The sequence below is a fragment of the Phodopus roborovskii genome, unplaced genomic scaffold (genome assembly GCF_943737965.1).
Source record: "Phodopus roborovskii unplaced genomic scaffold, PHOROB, whole genome shotgun sequence".
Taxonomy (NCBI): Eukaryota; Metazoa; Chordata; class Mammalia; order Rodentia; family Cricetidae; genus Phodopus; species Phodopus roborovskii.
In genome coordinates, this window is record NW_026126407.1 from 29,831,790 (window position 1) to 29,850,887 (window position 19,098).

Consider the following 19,098-nt stretch of genomic DNA (forward strand, 5'->3'; position numbering starts at 1 on the left):
TTCAACTTTGTGGTGGGCTCATCAGGATAGAACCCCACTGGGAGTACAGGAAGATCTGTAATATCTGGTCAGGTTTTTAAGGGAAAAAATATTCTGAGGGAAAAGCATCGTAAAAGCAATTAAAGGATAACTACATGATAAGAAGTTCAATTCATTAGGAAAATGTCTTGAGTCTAACCATGTTTGTGCTAAGGATCATGTCTTCAAAATGGTGGAGGCTGGGCTGGGGAGATGACTCAGAGCCAGAAAAGAGCCACACTTAGTGGCTGTCACTTGTAACCCCAGTGATGTGATTGTTACATTGATGAAGAAACATAGAAGTAAATCACAAAGAATATCAAAGAGATGCCACTGTGGATGTGAAGAAATTTAACAGAATAGTTACTAATAATGAGTAGCTTTATATCTGCAAATGTGAGAATTTAAGGGAAATGGTTAAAATCTTGAAACACTAGAAGAAGTTAGGAAGAGAAAAATCAGGCCCCGCTACCCAGGAGGCTGAGGCAGGGGTGATTCTATCACACATTTTTTTAAAAAAGCAAAAAGGAGGGTTGTGAATGTAGCTCAATGGTAGAGTGTCTGCCTAGGAACCGGAAGGCCCTCTGTTTGATCCTCAGTACCACTTTGGGGTAGGGGAAGAAGAAATAAAAAACCTAAATAGTCCTTTAGTCACTAAATAATAGTAAGAATAAACTAAGAAACAATCCAACCAGAAAAACTTGAGAACACATCAAATTCAGATGTTTCCCTGGCAAATGCTGACCAATGCTCCAATAATAGGTAATTCCAGTCTTTTATACCTAATAGAGAAAAGACAGAGAGAGTACCCCAAAGGAAGAAAAGTAGCAGATCAGTCTAACTCATGCTTAACAGTGGCAGACACTCTAAACCAAACACACAGCACACAGGACCCAGGGATGCACCAAAGAGATGCCAGTTCTGCTTATTTCAGAGCCTGGAAGTTTTGCTGGACCTTGAGGCTCCTGAAGAGGGACCAGTACTCTGCTGTGGACTTGGCCTGTTTGTTCAACCTGCCTCTAAGAGAACAATGTAAAAACATCCATACTTGCTTACATTTCTCCCATAATCGGCTTTTGCAGCCTAAGCTAAAACATAGCTTTAATCTTAAATTATGTATTCTTCCATGCTCCTGGCCCAGAGCAATGCATGTGTGTTTGTATGTGTGCTACAAAAATAATTTGCTGGAAACAGCAAACTGGGGAAAAAAGACCTTGTGCAATAAATACCTGCCACAAATGCTGAAAACAACATGGAGACAGTCTGTTTGCACAACTGTCTGTTATCTGGGTCAGTTGGAATGGGTAGGTTCATCCCTTGAGAAACCGTTAGAGGTTTCGGTAAAGTGTCCATCAATTCTTCCTCATGTGACACTTTCTGTGCTGTTTAATAAAGGAGAGCAAAGCCCTTTGCTAGGGACAGACTCCCAAGGACTCATGCAGGCAGGCACAGAATCAGACTCATCTGACTGACAGACAGATTACAGACAGGCCAAAAGCCATAAGCCACGCAGAGACAGAAGACACATGGAGAGGAGTGGAGAATTCAGATTTGGGGTCGGTCTTGGTCAAAGTCCTCCAAGGAGAGGTATTAGGTTCTTTTCCTTAATGTGATGCCACTGCATATTGGTGCAATGGAGACAATCTCTAATGCCTTCAGTCTTCGCAGAGTAATAAAGCTGGAGAAAGAATTCAACAAAACTTAGCAACCATGCATGAAGGACCTCTTGGCAAACTAAGAAGCAAGGCACCTTTCTGATGCCTGAAGAAACAACCAACGGCAAACGCACTCCTGTATGGCCTGCTTAAAGCGATCCTTCTAAAATCAGGAAAAGAAGGCTGTCTTTTCTCAACCCTCTTGCTTGGTGTTGCAGCAGGGGTGCAAGCTGGTGCAAGCAAAATTGGGCTGGGGATGCCCTGCATTAAGTAACGTTCTTAGCATTTCACAGAATTACAGTGATAGGCGAAGGCCTGTCTACTAGTCATGTCCCTCCTATACCTGAGGGATTTCTATTTTATGGCTGCCACAGAAACAAAACAAATACTGTCTCAGGGGCTGGCGGGGGGAGTGGCCCAGTGGGTAAGAGCACTTGCTAGAGGCTCCCATCGTGGTGGCTCAGTGGTAGAACACTTGCCTAGCATGCACAAGGCTCTAGGTTCAACCCCCAATACCTAAAATAAAGTTCTATTCAATGCTGTCAGTTACAAAATTAATATAACAATAATTGCTGTCGTCTTAGTGGGAGCACCTGACTGGCCTCAAGCTGAACAGACTGCTGGCCTTCACTGTACATTATTTTGACTTGAATGACAGGGCAACTTATTATTCAGATCAGCATCTGACTTGTTGTGCCTTGATAATGAGCGAAAAGCTTGTCACCTCCAAGAAAACAATTCACAGCATGTGTTTGCCAACGATGAAGTTCAAGCTTGCAAGAGAAAACTGGGAACTTACAAAACCCTTGTCCACCTCTGGGAGCTTGACAGCCTCGGGGTTTTCATGGGTTTTCCTCTCCCAACAGTGGGGAGATAAGTATCTCCAGGCTTTTTTTTTTTTTAAAAAGTGGTCAATAATCACACATTCAAGGTGTATGTATGGAAAGCTCACTGATATGTTTTTAGGTCTCGTATTACAATGAGTGTTTAAAATCAGCACTTGTAGCATCTAACAAGAATATGGACAAATATCTCACAAGAATTTCAAATTCTCAACTACATACCTGTGATACCCTCTACCCCAGGAGATTGGCACTGGAATGGAACCTAGGGTTTCCTGCAGAGTCCTCTGCCTTTGACCTGCAACTCCCAGCCTGAGGACATAGGGCTACACAAAGTCATGTGATCTTTACTGACAGCAAACAAGAGGCCTGCTTTCCTTCCAAAACCACAGTATGTCTAGTTTATGATCTTTGCCTCTCTCAGAGACAAAAGAGGCAGTCAGTCATATATTACAGCATTTAATTTGCACTCTTTTTGTTAGATGTTAGATAAATAGAGGATCTAGCCCTTTGGTTAGAAACCCTACTGCAGTGGTTGGGCCTCTACTAGCAATGAGCTAGCTCAAAGTGCCCAATCTTTTCAAGCATGGGGCAACAGCCGGCACTTCCCTCAGTGGCCGCTGGAGGGCACCAGTGCCCACCAAAACGCACAGAGAGGACCTGCAGGTCCCAGGCCATTCAGGATGCACCCTATATCCAATCCCTACTCAGGGCTGAAGCCTGACTTAAGGTGATAGCAGGCTTCCTGACCACACCTGCACCCTGGCTGATGAGTGATCTGATGAGGTATGTCCAGTCAGTCCCTTGGGCTCCCTGGGACTCAGTGCTGTTGTCATCTGAGCTGGAAAGGCCTGGGTGTAGTGGCCAGGGGCCCTCCATTCCATTCTGGGCATCATCAAGGCTTCTGCAGCCGAAGCCATCCATATCACTGCCCTGCCTCCTGGTGGCCACCACTGGGTGGAGGCCACTGTCGTCTCAGCCTTTCCAAACACCTTTTACCTTTGTGTCTGACAGGGAGTCCTTGTTCACAAAAGCCTGGACAAACTCCTCAGGTCCAATGTGTCTTAGTCGCTCCTGCATGGGGAAGGGAGAAGAGTCAGAGAAGATGGGCAGTGTGGGGAGGGGTTACACGCTGGGAGGCAGCAAGGGCGCCATCGGGGGTATGGGTGTGACAGGATGATGCCACTTCCCTTTGTTGCCTCTCTTAGGGCCCTTTGGCCTCCGCACCCTCATAGAGTCCCGTGTGTGGGGCAAGGTCAGCTCATTCCCTTTTACCTGCATGAAGGAGGGAGGGCTTAGCTGCAGCCCTGGAAAGCTGAGGAGGGCAGCCTCCACCTCACCCCCATCCCCGCCCCCATGCATGTAGGGCCCAAATGGGAGTTCCTTAGGCCTGAGAAGAGCACACAGTGAATGGCATCTTAATGAGAGTTTGAACCCAATCTCTCTGTCCTCAGTCTAGACTCTTATGCTGGCATCTCTTGTCCCAGGCCCAAGAATGCTGAGGGACTGCTCCAGGGTCTTCTGCAGATGTCCCTGGTCACTGGGCTTGGATCCCTGGGCTAGCATGAAGACAGGCAGCGTTGGCTGTCTGTAATTGCTCCCTTTCCTGGGTCCCACTCACCAGCTCCACATGGGTCAGTTGCTGGGCCAGTGTGTAGGGGTCGCTGCAGACACCTAGGAGCTCCCTGTGGATGGAGGCTGGTGGCTTGGTCCTGTACGAGATGGGCTTGTCTGCTCCTACTAGTCCTTCTGGTCCCTGGCCAAGTGATGCCAGTTTCTGTTGCAGAGCCTGTAGAAGCTGATGCATCCTGTTCCCATAGGTCTAGGGTGGGGGTGAGGGGAGAAGGTGCTCAGGCCTGAATACCCCCATCCCAAACTCAACCCCAGCTGCAGGCTTCTGTGTGTGTGTGTGTGTGTGTGTGTGTGTGTGTGTGGACAAGGCCAAGTATCCGCAAACATCCTGGAACCTGTTCCATCCTGAAATAGGACCCTGCTTTGGACATGTAGTTGGGGCCAAAGTGAAAACCAGTTGGGGAGAAGCTGCTGGGTTACGAGTGTGAATTGAGAAATAATTTGGGTAGAACCTCTCTGGCTAACATGTACCAGTTGTCTGGGCCTCAGGGTGGAGTGGGGAAGACAAGCCAGGAAAGAAGAGGAGGAAGGGAAGGCATAGGACAGGCCCTGCCTGGAAGATTGGTTTCTTCCTGGCTCCAGTGGGGACCATGCTGCTTCTGGAGCCCAGCTCAGAAAGGCCTCACTCTCCTGCCTCGGTCCCTGGCAGTGTGACTTCTTCAGTGTGACTTCTTTTAGAGGGGCCCCGCTAGAATGATGCTGCATAGGGCAGGATGTGCCATCTCTGTTAAGAGAGCTCAGCCCAGCTCAGGGCATGTAGCATGTACTCTGTGAACAGGGCAAGGACAAATCCACTCCACATGGAATTCAGATCAATAGCCTACTCTGAATTATATCCTGAGCTAGGAGCAGGGACACGAGGTTCTTCTATGTACAAGGGAAAAATCCATCGTCTCTCCTTCAGAGACCCTATTTCTTTAAAAAAAAGAAAGAAAGAAAAGATTTTTAAAAATGGATGTATATGTGTTGTGTGTAGGTGTGTATACTTCAGCGCAGGTGCCCTCAAAGACCAGAAGAGGGCTGCAGTCTCCAGGGGTTTGAATTACAGGTAAGTTGTGAGCTGCTTGGTATAGATGCTGGGAACTGAACTCACATCCTTCAGCTCTTGACCACTGAGTCATGTCAGCCCCAGAGACACTACTTCTAAACAGGGATGCCATTGGACTCCCTGGATTTATTCAGATACCCACATATCCCAAGAGTTTCAACCAGTAACCCAGAGTAGATCCCTGAGTGTGTTAGCCTGTGGTAAACGTCACCCCAGAGATGACGCCACTCCTCATGACCGAGGAGCTATGCTGGGAACTGGAGGCATCTGGGGGAACCTGCTCTCTTGGTTGCCCTTGTGGTTCATCTGTGAAGCCCTTCTCCTGCCCCAAATTATAGGTCCTTGGCCACAAGCACTGACCGCCAGCTTGACTCTGCATGGGGAGAAGGGCAGTGGGAGGGAGGCCTCTGTAGCACATGCCCCTGAATATGAGACTTTGCAGGTGGCTTAGTGGGTCAGAGAGTCATTGCCTGGCCACCAATCCATCTGAGCCCATTGGTGGGTCTTACTCATCACCTAATTACCATTGCCAGGACAGAAGGGAGAGGTACGGGGCTTTGGATTTCCTCCCAGCTATGCAGGGCCTGGTTCCTCCATCAGCTCCAGAGGGCCCACTGAGGGGTTGTACTATGCAGTGTGGGGAGAGGAGAGCCCAGAGGAGGCTGGAAACGGGCTCAGGTCCTGGATAGGAAAATACAGGAAGGGGAAGTGATGTCCACCCTGGCTGTCCCACCTCGTCACAAGGAGCAATGCGGCCCACCACGTCTGTTAGGTGCCCGATGGTGGACTCCTCTTCGAAATCCCGTGGGAAGGTTTCAGTCCACTCAGCCAACAATTGGAGCAATTTGGCACCGAACTTCCGGACTCGGGCCTGCAAGGCAAAGCAGAAGCAGGAGCCGCTTGGAGGGGTGTGGCCAGAAGGTCTCAGAGCCTCATGAGCCTCTCACTGAGCATGCTCTGCCCATCTGGATCATACCATGGGCTCTCGAAGAAGCTATGGTAAGCCTCAGACTATCTGTGCCTGCAGCATGGTGGGGGGAAAGGGGGGAGACACACAACAGAACAGAGGATAGATGGGGGGGTGAGGTGCTGACTTGGCCCTGCTCACACAGGAGACAGGAGCAAGGCAGGCACACATCTTCAGGCTGGGTCCATCTCATTTCTACAGCATCCCTGGCCTCTCCCTTTCCGAGGGTTAGGGCATCTTGGTTTTCCCATGGGGTCCCTCTCTTTTCCCAGAGGCTCAGGCCCAGCTGACTCAGCGCAGGGATGGCCAATCAGATCCTAGCATTCTAATTCCTCATGTGTAATGACTGCACAGATGAGCATAGGACCTAAGCTAGGCCAACGAAATCTCAACCTTTTACCTCTAAAGGTCTTTCCACACAATTGAAAAGTTAGAAGGTCTCCCCTACCACAATGCAGGGGGATCTGCCAGCACAAGGCGAGGCCTTAGTCCCAGGTGAAATCAGCACAGAGCATCCAAGTGAGGAAGCCCATGTCCCTTTTCTTGGGCCGGTTGAAGTTGGGTTTCTGCCACAGTACCCAAAAACCTGACTGACACAGGTGTAGAAAACCATAACTCACAGGATCGGGCCAGGGAGAAGGGAAGGGTCTGAGGAGCCATGGCATGGAGAAACCATCCTTCTCACACAGAAATGGAATGCAACTGGATGGAAGCCCAGCAGACATGGGGCCATCCCAGGTCACAGGTGGTAACGGCCCTACAGACTAGGCTCTGGGGACCCAGGTCTGGCTTTAATACGATCTCACAGGGCTTTGGAAAATGGCACAGGTGTAAGGGTGCCTACCTTGCAGATCCTGGGCCTCAGGTAGCTTAAGAGGGCAGAGCAACCAGAGCCTCCAGAGAGGCTGATGCTGTGAGGTCATGCCCTGGGATAGAGATGCACTCAGGGGCCCCAGCCTGCCCAGTCCCTCACCTTGTCCAGCACCGGCTTGTCCAGCTGTTGCTGCTCTATGCACAGGTGGCAAACCCGAGCCAGGAGCTCCCGGGGTTCGATGAAGAGACGAGAGCTCAGCAGGAAGGTGAAGATGTAAGCTTTCTGGTAAGGATACCACACAAACTCATCAGGACACAGTGTGTCGCCAGCCTGTCCCAACTTCCCAGGCACAAGGCCATTCCCAGGCCCATCAGCGGCCCCAAGCTTGCTCCTGCACCCAGCCCCCACCAGGTGGCTCACCTACCTCGGGGTAGTAATCTGCTGTGGGCACTAGGTGCTGAATCAGAGTGTCCAGAGAAGCTGAAGATGGCGCTCCATCCAGGAGGGGTTGTCCAGCCTGCTCTCCTTCTGTGGATTCTGTGGGAGGTGGGCTGAGGCTGCCCGGGGTGACCATGTCGGAGGCGCTCAGTGTCCGGGGCATGCCTGCCTGCAATGGCAGTTGAGGTAACCTGAGCTGGGCTCCAGGCTGGAGGACCCTGCCTGTCACTGTCCATTTGAGGCTGCCAGTGTCCCTTATTTCTGTATTTTCTTATAGCCTGTCAATTCCTCCTCCAGGGACAACCTATTCTTTACTGTCCATTTTCCTAGAACCTTCTCTTTCTGGAAAACCTCTCCATAAAGTTAGTTCTTCCTCCACTTCTCATCTTTAAAATTTGGGCTGGCCTGGAACTCTCAGCAGCCCTCCGGTTTCAGATTCGCCCAGTGCCACCATGCACAAGAAAAGCTGTTTTTCCAAGTCCTCAATAGTCACCACACTCCCCCAGCTACTGGCCACAAAGATTGGCTCAGGGATGATCCTGATCCAGACAAGGGGTTCAGGAACAATCCCAGATCTTCCTTGACATTTGGAAGCTATTGTTCCCCTGGGGTCCTATAGACTGGACTTTAGGGACCATAAGCTCAAGGTCGTTGAGTTCATCTGGTCACTATGAGGATCTGGGAAAGTAGGCACATTCTTTTGGAGGAGAGAGCTGGGAGTACAACCTAAGGGCTCTACTTGCAGCCCCCTTGCTGCTTTTCATTTTGAGACAGTGTCTTCTAAGTTGCCCAAGCTGGCTGGCTTTGTATGCACTCTGTAGTTCAGGCAGGCCTTGGACTCATGATCCCCTTGCCTTAGCCTACTGAGCAGCTGAGATCATAGGCCTGCACTACCAGGTCTGACTGAAAGCAGACACATTCCAAAAACAGTGCTAAAGTCCTTGGATGCTCTGCCTGAGCCATAGGCCAGTGTGTGATCTTAAAAGGTCCCCTCTCCTGTGTTATGCCTGCCACCTCTGCACCCTGAAGCCTCTCCAAGAAGGGCCATTGACAGTATGGAGGCAACACTGGCTCTCCATGGGACAGGGCAGCAGTCTGCCACATGGTGAAAGGAACCATAGACTAGGGATGCTACATGAGACAGAGAAGCTCCCAGAATACCTTGGGGCCTGGCTTAGCATCAAGCGTTTGATGCTGGGTCTATGAGGGTAGGTGAATAAATCACCAAGTTCACACTGGGAGCTGAAGGAGTGTCCCACGGGGATGACCTGAGAGGGGACAGGGTGCAAGTAGGAAGTTGGAGAGGTCATTGCACTGAAACCTGAAGGCAGGAATTAACCTGTAGAACAACACCCCTGCCGTGGAATAATCCTTTTGTACACTGTGTGCATATATGTGGATATGATTAGTCTAATGAACAAGCTGACTAGCCAATAGCTGAACAGGATAAAGTTAATCAGGAAACCCAAACTGAGAATGATGTGATGAGGAAGGGCAGAGTCTGAGGAGATGCCAGCCAGCCAGAAAACCAGTCAGACACACCGAATTGGATATAAAGTAAAAGCCATGAGCCTCAGGACAACACATAGAATAATAGAAATGGGTTGAGTTGTAAGAGCTAGTTAGTAACAAGCCTGAGCTATTGATCAATGTGGGTGAAGGCTGGGATGATTATGGAACATGTGCTTAGATGGCAGGAGCCAGGTGTCAGTCTTAAGCTATAGAGTAGGGGATGAGGGAGAGCACAGGGTGACGGGGACATCACACATCCATATGTGGAAAAACGAGCCTTTCCAAGAAGCACATGGAGGTCCCAGGCCCTTCCCCCATATGTGCTTTCCTGTAAGTATGAATGACTTTTTGATTAGTTTTATCTATTGCCTTATAGCTTCTATACACAAAGACAATATAAGCATATATTTCTCCCCCTTTTATTACACACACACACACACACACACACACACACACACACACACACACACAATTGCATATCCCCCATACTGTCCAGTTTTGGGTTCTTTAACAACACATCTGGGAAGTCTTTCTGTGACAGGCCAGGGTTTGTTTCATTTTTTGTTGTTGTTGTTGTTGCTTAAAATATTTCATTTTAATTTTTAAAACTATCTTATTCACTGTTTATATGTCCTGGAGTAATTCTTTAAAGCCAATGATGAAGCAGCCTAAATGCTCATCAATGGATGAAGGGATAAACAAAATGTACTAGGTATGTATGATGAGTTATTATTCTACTTTAAAGGGGAGCATATTGTGCTATGTCTTACAGAATGTAGAAACACTGAGGATGTTGAGCTAAGAGCAGACGCCAGTTACAAAAGGGCAAAAGCTAGTCTGGGGCGAAGGATCAGCAGTAAGAGCATATGAGTCTCTCGTGACTCATAACTGCCTGTAACTACAGCTTCAAGGAAGTCAATACCCTCTATTGGGTTCCACAGACACAGCAATCAGTTATGCTCTCTGTCTCTGTTTCTGTCTCTGTCTCTCTGTCTCTCTCTCTTGGCATTTTTGGTGGCATGAGGCTTAGTGTGTGAACTGGATACAGGCACAGTGTGGTTCTAGGAGGTCTCTGTTTTATGATGCATCATTGGGCTTCACAGTACAGTAACAAATACCGGAAATAGTCAATGTATCAAGATAAATGGTTTATTTCAGTGTCTGGCTGGCCTAATTGCTTTGGGTTAAGAGAGACACCATGATAGGGTACTTAGTAGAAAAAAAAATCACTGGCCTCATAGCTGGAAAGAGAGAGAGGAAGAGGAAGTGCTCAGCTACCATAGTTGCCTTCAGGTGCATGACCTCAGTGACCTGAAGAGTCTCACTATGTTATACCTCTTAAATGCCTACCACCTGTCAATAGCTTTGATGCACAGGCCTCTGGAGGGACATCGAGATCCAAACTAGAGTATGACTGTGTATAGTTACTTGTATCGTTGCTGTGATAAAAAAAATACCCTGGCAAATACAGCTTAAGGGAGAAAGGGTTTATTCTGTCTCACAGTTCATCATGGCAGGGAAGCCACGGTGGCAGGAGCTGGAGGCATCTGATCACATTGCATTCATTGTGACAAAGCGGAGAGTAATAAAGGCAGGTAATCACACCTCCTTTTCATGCAACCCAGAACCAGAGCCCAGGAAAGATGGCAGTCTCTTTTGGGGTGAGTCTTCCCATCTTAAATAGCACCTCACAGGCATGGATGGAGGCTAACCTAATCAGGACAATCCCTCATAAGTGAGACTGGAATCTTTTGCCAGCCAACACTAACCATCACAGACCATGAAATAGATGAGACTTATACAATAATCAGTGCTGGCTGGCATGTCAGAGAAACCCTTTGAATACTGCTAGAGTGAAGGGATGAGAAGGGTGCATGATGTCCGTGCTTTTGAGTTGTGTCAAGATTTGGTTTCATATGCCAAGAGTTTCATATCCCATTGTCCTTTCACACCAGTAAAATCCTTGGCAATACAGTCAAAGAAAATAATCACAAGGCAGGGGCGCTGGGAAAAAAGGTGTGTGCTTGGGCTGTAACCTGGCTCATAACTGAAGTGGCCAAGCCAAGTTATACTGCTAAGTCCACTCTGTGGCTTGTACCAGCAAGGGTCCCCTTATTTTATACACGAGCAGAAAAGCTGCCAGTCCTCCACCCCCGTATAGATTTTGCTTACTGTGCTGAGGTCATCTCATTTTTGTCATGAACAGTTGTTCCACTTTGTCAATTCTTGTTCTGCATTGAATGCCTTGTATGTGTGTCTCCTGTAAATTCGTGCATACTCTGTCACTTTTCAGTTGAACCATCCTTGCATTCCATCAACAGCTCCCATTGAGCCCTGTTGCATAATCCTTTTAATGTACTGCTAAATCTGGTTTCATTGTTTTGTTATTACTGAGGACTTTTGTATCACTATTCCTGAAGAAATATTGTCCTTAAGTTTTCTTTTAATGCAGGATCCATACAGTAGACCAAATACTTGTCCTGCAGAATGAGGTAGGAAGTACTGCTCCCTTTGATTATTGGTAAAAGTTTGAAAGGACTGATATTAGTTCTTCTTCATGTATTTGACAGTGAAGCCACTAGATCTGGGGGTTTTCTCAGTTGGTAGCTTTTGAGCACTAACCCAACCCCCTAACTAGTCTCAGGGCTTTTTCAAATCTTCGTTTATTTATAATTCGGACGTCATAACTTTTGTGCTTCTAGGAATTTCCATCCACTGTTGGCATACAATTGTTCATGGCATTCTGACCATCTTTTCTACTTCTGCAGAACTGGCCCCATTCAGTCATACTTCTTTCTCCTCAGGGCTTTTGGAAGCTCTGGGAAGATGCTTGAGTCCCCAGCCTGCTGTATGGGCAGGTATCTAGAGGCAGGTGTTTAGGATCTCAACCAACACAGGGCATTGGCAAGGCTGCTAATCTGCTTCTTCAGGAACAAGGAGCAACCTGTGTCCTGTGGGGTTCTGACCTCCAGAGGTTTCAGTAAGAAACAAACTGTGTCACTTCTGGTCACTTTATCCTTAAAGGGTGATCTTATTTTATTAGATGCTCTCTCACGTCACAGTAGTAAGCAAGTGGACAAGGTCACCAGCAGGAGACTAGTGGGCTTCCCTAGATCCCTAGGCTCCCAACTCTGGACCAACCTCCTGTCCTTGATCCTGTGAGGTGGGACTTGATAAATCTTGAGTTGCAGACAGATATACAAACAGCTTAAATATTCAGCAGGGCTCAGAGTCTGGGAACTGAGGAAGGGCCACCCTAATAGGAGGACTCCTCAATACACCTCAACCTTTCAGGACTGAGGATGCCCCTGAGCGTGGCCTACTGGATGTAGCCAAGGGAAAGACTCCAGTGCCCAGCCCTGACAACTCCCCCACTTGCATAGGAACACCGTAGGTGGCTGGGGGGTGCCTTTCTATGATAGAATATAGGCTTTGACCATGCCATCTCATTTCTAGCTTTCCTGATCTTGTCTAGCCCCTACAAACTCTAGGATTCCCCTCTTCTGCTTTGGCAAAAACAGGGAGTGTTCATGTCTCATTCTACCTGAAAGACTCCCCTCTGTTCACTGTAGCCTGGAGAATTCTGTGGCCCCTGCTAGGCCTGAGGCTTTTCCAAGTTGAGAATTCACCTGGCTTCATCCACAGGAGGCTGGTGACAGGACTGGCTGGGAGAGGAGCACTATATCGCGGTAAATAAGGATCAGGATAAACAAATAGGCCGAATAGATGTTTATTCAGGGAGAAATAACTTACAACCTAGACAGATGAACACCAGGAAATTCAACCAGATCCTCTCCTGTCCGAGTCACGCCAGAAAGAGAGCGCCTCTCCTGGCCCCCTCCGACCTCCTTCCACAGGTCACTCCGCCCATGGCTCCACCCCCCAATGGGCGTGGTCAGTGCCACAGAACTATCTCCCTACAGCACTATGCTGACTTATCTGGGGCTCCAGATGGCCCCTTTTCCCACTGACTGAGCTTGCTATCTCCATGCTCTCAGAGCAGTGGTTTTAGAGAGTTTGGGCACATGTAGGAAATCTGTTGTTGCAAATAGAGAGCACAATGGCCTCACTGCAGGTTGGTAGCTGAAAAATAGGGCTCTTCAAAGAGGGAAAAGCTGGCTTCTACCTGCTCCATTATCCACCCTCAGCCATGTTGACAATTATTTCCTAAATTTTACTTTGAGGAGAGGCACTAGGTCAAAGGGCACTCGCTCTTTGAAGAGCTGATCTCCATAGCAAAGCACAGTTGTTTCTACTTCACAATCACCATGCTTTTTAAATTTGGTTTGACACAGGTTATCTCTCTGTCTAGCTCTGGCTGACCTTGAACTCGCTATGTAGACCAGGCTGGACTTGAACTCATAGAGATCCACTTGCCTTGGTCTCTTAAGTGCTGAGATTAAAGGCATGTATCACCGTGCTTGACTCCATTCACTGTGCCACTATTGTTGTTGTTATTATTAATTTATACGTCCGAGTATCTACCTGCAATATGTATATTCACCATGTATGTGCCTGTGCCCCTGGAAGTCAGAGTTTGTCAGAGCCCCACCCCAGGAGTGTCAGACAGTTCAGCCATCATATGGATCACAAAACCCAGGTCCTCTGCAAGACAGTGAGTGCTTTTAAGCACCAAGCCATCTTTCCAGCCCTCACCCCAAACCTGCCCCAAACTCACTACCCCATCCCACCATGCTGCTTTGCTTCCAGAAATTACTTTTTCACTAGTTGACACCCATACCAGGAAGACTAGAGACAGGGTGGGGGTTGGTCAATGAGTCCTGGTAATGAAAGTATTGAATCCACTTCCTGCTGAGCTAGTGACCCAGGTTATACAGTTAAGGTAACTCCTGAATCCTGTTTGGAGAAGACCGTGGAGAATTGTCTTTTTGGTATCTCCCCTTCATATTAAAAAAAAGAAGACTCTATAAGCATACCCGGAATTTAGATAATAACCTATTATTACTACTATTATTTTTATAAAATAAGCATTGATAGCCTACTTCCTAAGCTAATAAAATGAGCATTACTGGTATTAAAATTTATCATGCCTTTCCCTCCAGCAGATCCAACTATTCACCCTAGCCTTTGGTGGATAAGCATCATTTGTGGTAATGGTTTCCTTGCTTTCATTTATAATTTTTCCTATATAACTCTCACTAAGCAGTATGCAGCAACATATTGCTTAATTGTTGGAGATTCAGGAAATGAATTTATTAATGACTGCGGAATGCATCATTAGGTGATTCCATAATTTTGTGAACACTGGTACATGCTTATATAAATCTATACCAGTTGATGCAAACTATTATGTATGAAGGGTGTGTGTGTGTGTGTGTACATGTATGCATATATGCACATATGTCATTGCTCTCAGGGCTATGGGGATCAAAGAATATGAGAGTAGATCAAAGACAAGAGAAAGTGCTTCAATCAAGAGAAGTGATAAACATGCATGTATAAAGTTATGCCTATGTGACATGGTATACTTCTTATCTAGGGCGATGTCTGGCATTGTCAACTTGATGAATTTCCAAGCACCTAGGAGATGGGCCTCCAAGCATGCCTGTGGGAGTTATCTTGATTATATTAATTGAAGTATGGTGCTCTTAACACTATGGGTGTCAACCATGACTTGAATGGGATGCTGGACTATATAAACGGGGAAAGGGAAGTGAACCGCAGCATGCATTCATTGCTGTCTACTGGCTCGGCATGAAATGCGATCTGCTGATTCAAGCTCTGCTGCCTTCATTTGTCTGCCATGATGGGCAGTACTTTGAACTGGGGTCCAGAATAGGCCCTCTCTCCCTGACATTGATCCTGTCTGGGCATTTTATCACAGAGTTAACAGACAAATAGAAAAACAAGATATCAAGCATCATCATCATCAAGTTCATTATCATCAACAGGCACTGTGGTTTAAATTAAAAATGTCCCGTCCAGGCATAGTGTTTGAAAAGCTGGCTCCCAGCCAGAGCTGCTATTCTGGGAGATTGTCAAACCTTCGGGATGTGGAGCTTAGCTGGGAAACTGTGACAGAGCAGGAACGGTAGTCTGGGAAGGTTGTGGCCACCACTGCTCTAATCTGAATTCTCTACTCCCTGTTCTGGTCACCATGTAAGGTCACAAGCTCCTGTCCCTGTGGCCAGGAGCCATGCTGTCATGCTGTGAGAGACTAAAATACCCTGATGCTCTGAGTCAAGACCAATCTTTCTTCCCTTATGTTGTTTCTGTCAGGCATTTTTGTCATGGTAACCAGGAAAGTGACTAATAGAGAAACCTGGTGCCAAGAAGTAGAGCTGTTGCTATGATGAACCTGACTGTGTGGTCCACAGGCCTTTGCAAAAGGCTTAGGGGAGGACTGTGGAAGAGGCTGGAGTTGTGGGGTAGGGAAGGCCTGGAGAGCTCCCTTAGATCACAGTGCTGATGGAAATGCAGACAGTAAAGCTGATACTCATGAGGGTTCACACAGGAATAACAACTCTGTGGAATTGAAATAGAGGCCATTTCTGTTGTATTCAGACAAAAAATTTGGCTACATCTTGTCAGTGTCTGAAAATGTAGGTGATGCTGAGGTCAAAAGTAATGGATTAAATGGTTTGGTTGAAGATATTTCAAGACAGTATTACATCCAGGCTGCAGCATGGTTATTACTTGCTGCTTTTAGCTAGATATGCAGAGATAATTTTGAAAAAGAAAAAAGTACAGCAAAAAGATGTAAAAATGTGCAGCTTGGCCAAGAAAAGAGTGCATTTGAAGCTGCAGACATGCGGGTCAGAGAGAAATAGTTGTCAAAGAGAAACTGTACAGTTTGTACTGTGACAATAGGAAAGGTGTTTTGCTGCCGAGACCCTTCCCACGGAATACTCAGGCTGTAAAATTACAAACACATTTAAAAGACTTTTCTTTGGAAAGAGAATGTCTGGGAAAATTGAACCTCTAGGATACATTGCTCAAACAACAGAAGTATTTCCCCTGGTTTATCCATGTAGGCATTTGCAGTCTACTGCAGCCGTGACCAAGGCCGGAAGCAAAGGTTGGTAAAATTCACATGGTGCCAATTTTGCAGGCAATGACGAGTAGCAGAGTTGTGAATCAATGTTCCAGAAAGAAAGCCCGTGAAATCAGGCCATGTGTAGCAGGGTCAGATCCCCTGCATGGAACTCTGAATGAACTGTTTATGATGCCTTAAAGAGAAGCCTGAGTTGTAAGGAACCCCCAGGATTTTGGAGATTCTAGGAACATGAGACGTTTCAGAGTGTAACCTGCACCAGAGCCAGTCTGTGTGCTGAAGGCAGCAAGGCTGTAGGTACAGAGACATGCAAGCCTGTTGATCTCAGATGGTGCCACCATGAGCCCCCTGTACTTTCTCTGCTCAGATAGGAGCCACACTGCCATGCAGCTGATAGAGGAGTGATTCAGAACAGGTCCAGCTTCCCTTCAGATGCTCTGTCACAGAGATGTGAAAAGTAATTAATACATCGAGGGCGATGCATGGCTAATCATGCTTTCTACATGGGGTAGCAGCATGGTAATTTTACCACCAGCACCACCATGAATATGCAAGCAGTGTGTTGCACTATGACATGATGGAGTGGTAATCTTCTTCTGCATATGCAATCCACTACTGGCCATAATGTTATGTCTCACTTGACCATACTTTGAAGATAAAGGACAGTTGCAAGAGCAGCCAGCCTCCTCTGGACAGAGGCTCCAGGAAGAGGCACATGTGGATCAGTCTCAGGGTCACGGCTTCACTTCTGCATCTTTCACAATAGCCAGAGTTGTCAGCTGTGGGCTACATCTTCAACGTCTGGCTGGAATAGTCAGAGGGAAGGGGCTGCCCTGTATTGTCTGCTCCTGAGATGACAATGACATGTCTGCAGAACTTGAGGGGGAAACAGAAGACTGTGAGCAATGCGGATGCCCTCAGCAGAGCAGAAAGGGAGAGACCCTCATCCACATCTGGTGAATATGAAGCTAATACTGTTGCCCTCCTAGGCCACGCTCCCAGGGCTTCTGTCTTCAGTTATCACACAGCCAGGTGGAGAGTAAGACTTGAGGACTGAAACTCCCTGGTTTCAAGACTTCTCTAAATCAGCAGCAATCAACACTGTAGCACCATTAAAAGTGTTGGGAAATTTAAGTACTTGTCCCTTACAGCTCTCTTCCTCCCCACCCAGCTGTAGAACTCCCGTGCTCTCAAGGTTGATCAAACAAGGTTGTTCTCATAACTTTCCCATGTGCAGTGCCCATGCCTTGACCCCAGGTGTGGGTGGTGCATGATTTTCTCCTATGCTTAGCCTATGCCCTGGCATGGGTATATAAGCCCATTACTCTCTGTAATAAAAGGCAGCAGCTTCCTCTTCACTTCTCGTGGTAGTCTGTTAAGTATTTCAGTCCCGACACCCTCTGCCAGCTCAGTACTCTGGCCGCGGGCATGGCATAAAATCACAGACAAAAAGGACCAGCCAGCCCAGAAACAGACCCCACACAAATACAGTCAACTGGCCATTGGTAAAGGAACAAAAGCAACACGATAAGGAATACATCACCTCAGCAATGAGTGACTCAACATCTGGATATGCTCACACAAAAAAGTTAACCTAGGGCTGGCGAGATGGCACAGCGAGTAAAGACACTTGCTGCCAAGCCCAAAGTTCTGAGTTCTATCCCTGTGGACTCCCATGGTGGGTGGAAAGAACTGAATCCTGCAAGGTGCCCTCTGTTTCTACATGCATGACATACATGTGTCCCCTCCTCCCCTACCATACTAAATAAGATGTGTAAGAAAGAAAACATTGACTATAGAGACACATCACATTCTCCACAAATATTCAGTCAACTTGGTCTGCAGATCTAAATGTAAAACACAGACTTATAAACTTCTAGAAGAGAATGTAAAAGAAAACTCAAGGTGATCTTAGGCAGGATCCTATAAAGAAAGCAGTAATATGCTGGACTTCATTACGATGGCCATTTTCTGCTTCTGAAATGGCACTGTCCATCAAAAGGACAGAAAGAGGAAGCACAGTCGGTGGGTAGATGCCCGGACAAAGCATCTTCCCTGTTAGCCTCTGGGGCTTTCCGAATGGGTACCATCTGCTATCAGGCACCTGGGCATGCTGTGGCCGAGTCTCATGACCTTCCTCAGGCTGTGGTCAGGGGTTGATTCCCCACAATAGATGGATTAGCCTGTGTTGGAGACACATAAAACTATGAGTTCATCACTTAGGCTCACCCACCTGGCTCCTTTAGTGGAAGACCTTCAAGCTGGCTGCCCACATCCACATCACTAGTCTATACAGCTCCAGCTTCCTCTTCATCCATGCCAGCTTTGCTTCTGGGAACAGGTATAAGGACTCGGGCATTGTGCTGGCCTGCCCCCATCACCTGGCAGAATGCACTCGGGCAGTACCTTGGTCAGCCCAGGTGAAAAGGACCCCTTTAAAAGAAAGACCTTAGCTTACTTATGCTCTTTTTGCTCGCCCTATTCCCTCCCTCTTTCCTGCTGCTCCCCTGGGCCAGATAGGACTTTTCCTGTCTCCTTCTGTCTTCTCTCTACGTCTCTTTTGACTCTTTTCTCTCCCCTCTCCCTTTCTAATAAAACTTCTCACTAAGCTCTGCCTGCCTGGCATGTTTGTCCTTCACCTCGATCAACCTTGCCTGCCATGAAATCTGCCAGGGTACCCTTTACGCTTAATCATAAAAGCCGGGTCCTTGTTTCAGGAAAGCCACATTCAGCACACCTGTCACCAATGATATGCTGCTGGAAAGCTTTCAATGCTTTTACAGTTGGAGTGACGGCTCAGAGATTAATAGTATGTACTGCTCCTGCAAAGAGGACAGGAGTTTGGTTCCCAGCACTCACATCAGGCAGTTCACGGCCACCTTTAAGCTCCAGCGCCCTCTCCTGGCGTCTTTGAACTCTTGCACTCATATAACATACGCATGATGCATACATATACACACAATTAAAAAATAAAATAAGATGCTGGGCAATGGTGGCGCAGCACACCTTTAATCCCAGCACTTGGGAGGCAGATGCAGGTGGATCTCTGTGATTCTAAACCAGCCTGATCTACAGCTGTTTCTACAGCTGGCCTAGAGCAAGTTTCAGGACAGGTAGGGTTACACAGAGATACCATGTCTTGGGAAACAACAGTAAT

General features: G+C 47.3%; 1 protein-coding gene across 1 annotated transcript in view; it reads right to left on the bottom strand.

Annotated features, from left to right (window-relative positions):
- The window catches only part of Rasgef1c (RasGEF domain family member 1C), a 62,359-nt gene that overhangs the window by 12,493 nt on the left and 30,768 nt on the right, over positions 1-19,098 (bottom strand). Inside the window, exons 2-6 of the mRNA XM_051180826.1 lie at positions 7,401-7,583; positions 7,136-7,258; positions 5,929-6,066; positions 4,137-4,337; positions 3,515-3,589 (exon numbers count right to left, since the gene is read on the bottom strand). Coding sequence (XP_051036783.1) covers positions 3,515-3,589; positions 4,137-4,337; positions 5,929-6,066; positions 7,136-7,258; positions 7,401-7,577 — 714 coding nt within the window. The 5' untranslated portion in view covers positions 7,578-7,583. The remainder of the gene's footprint in view (positions 1-3,514; positions 3,590-4,136; positions 4,338-5,928; positions 6,067-7,135; positions 7,259-7,400; positions 7,584-19,098) is intronic.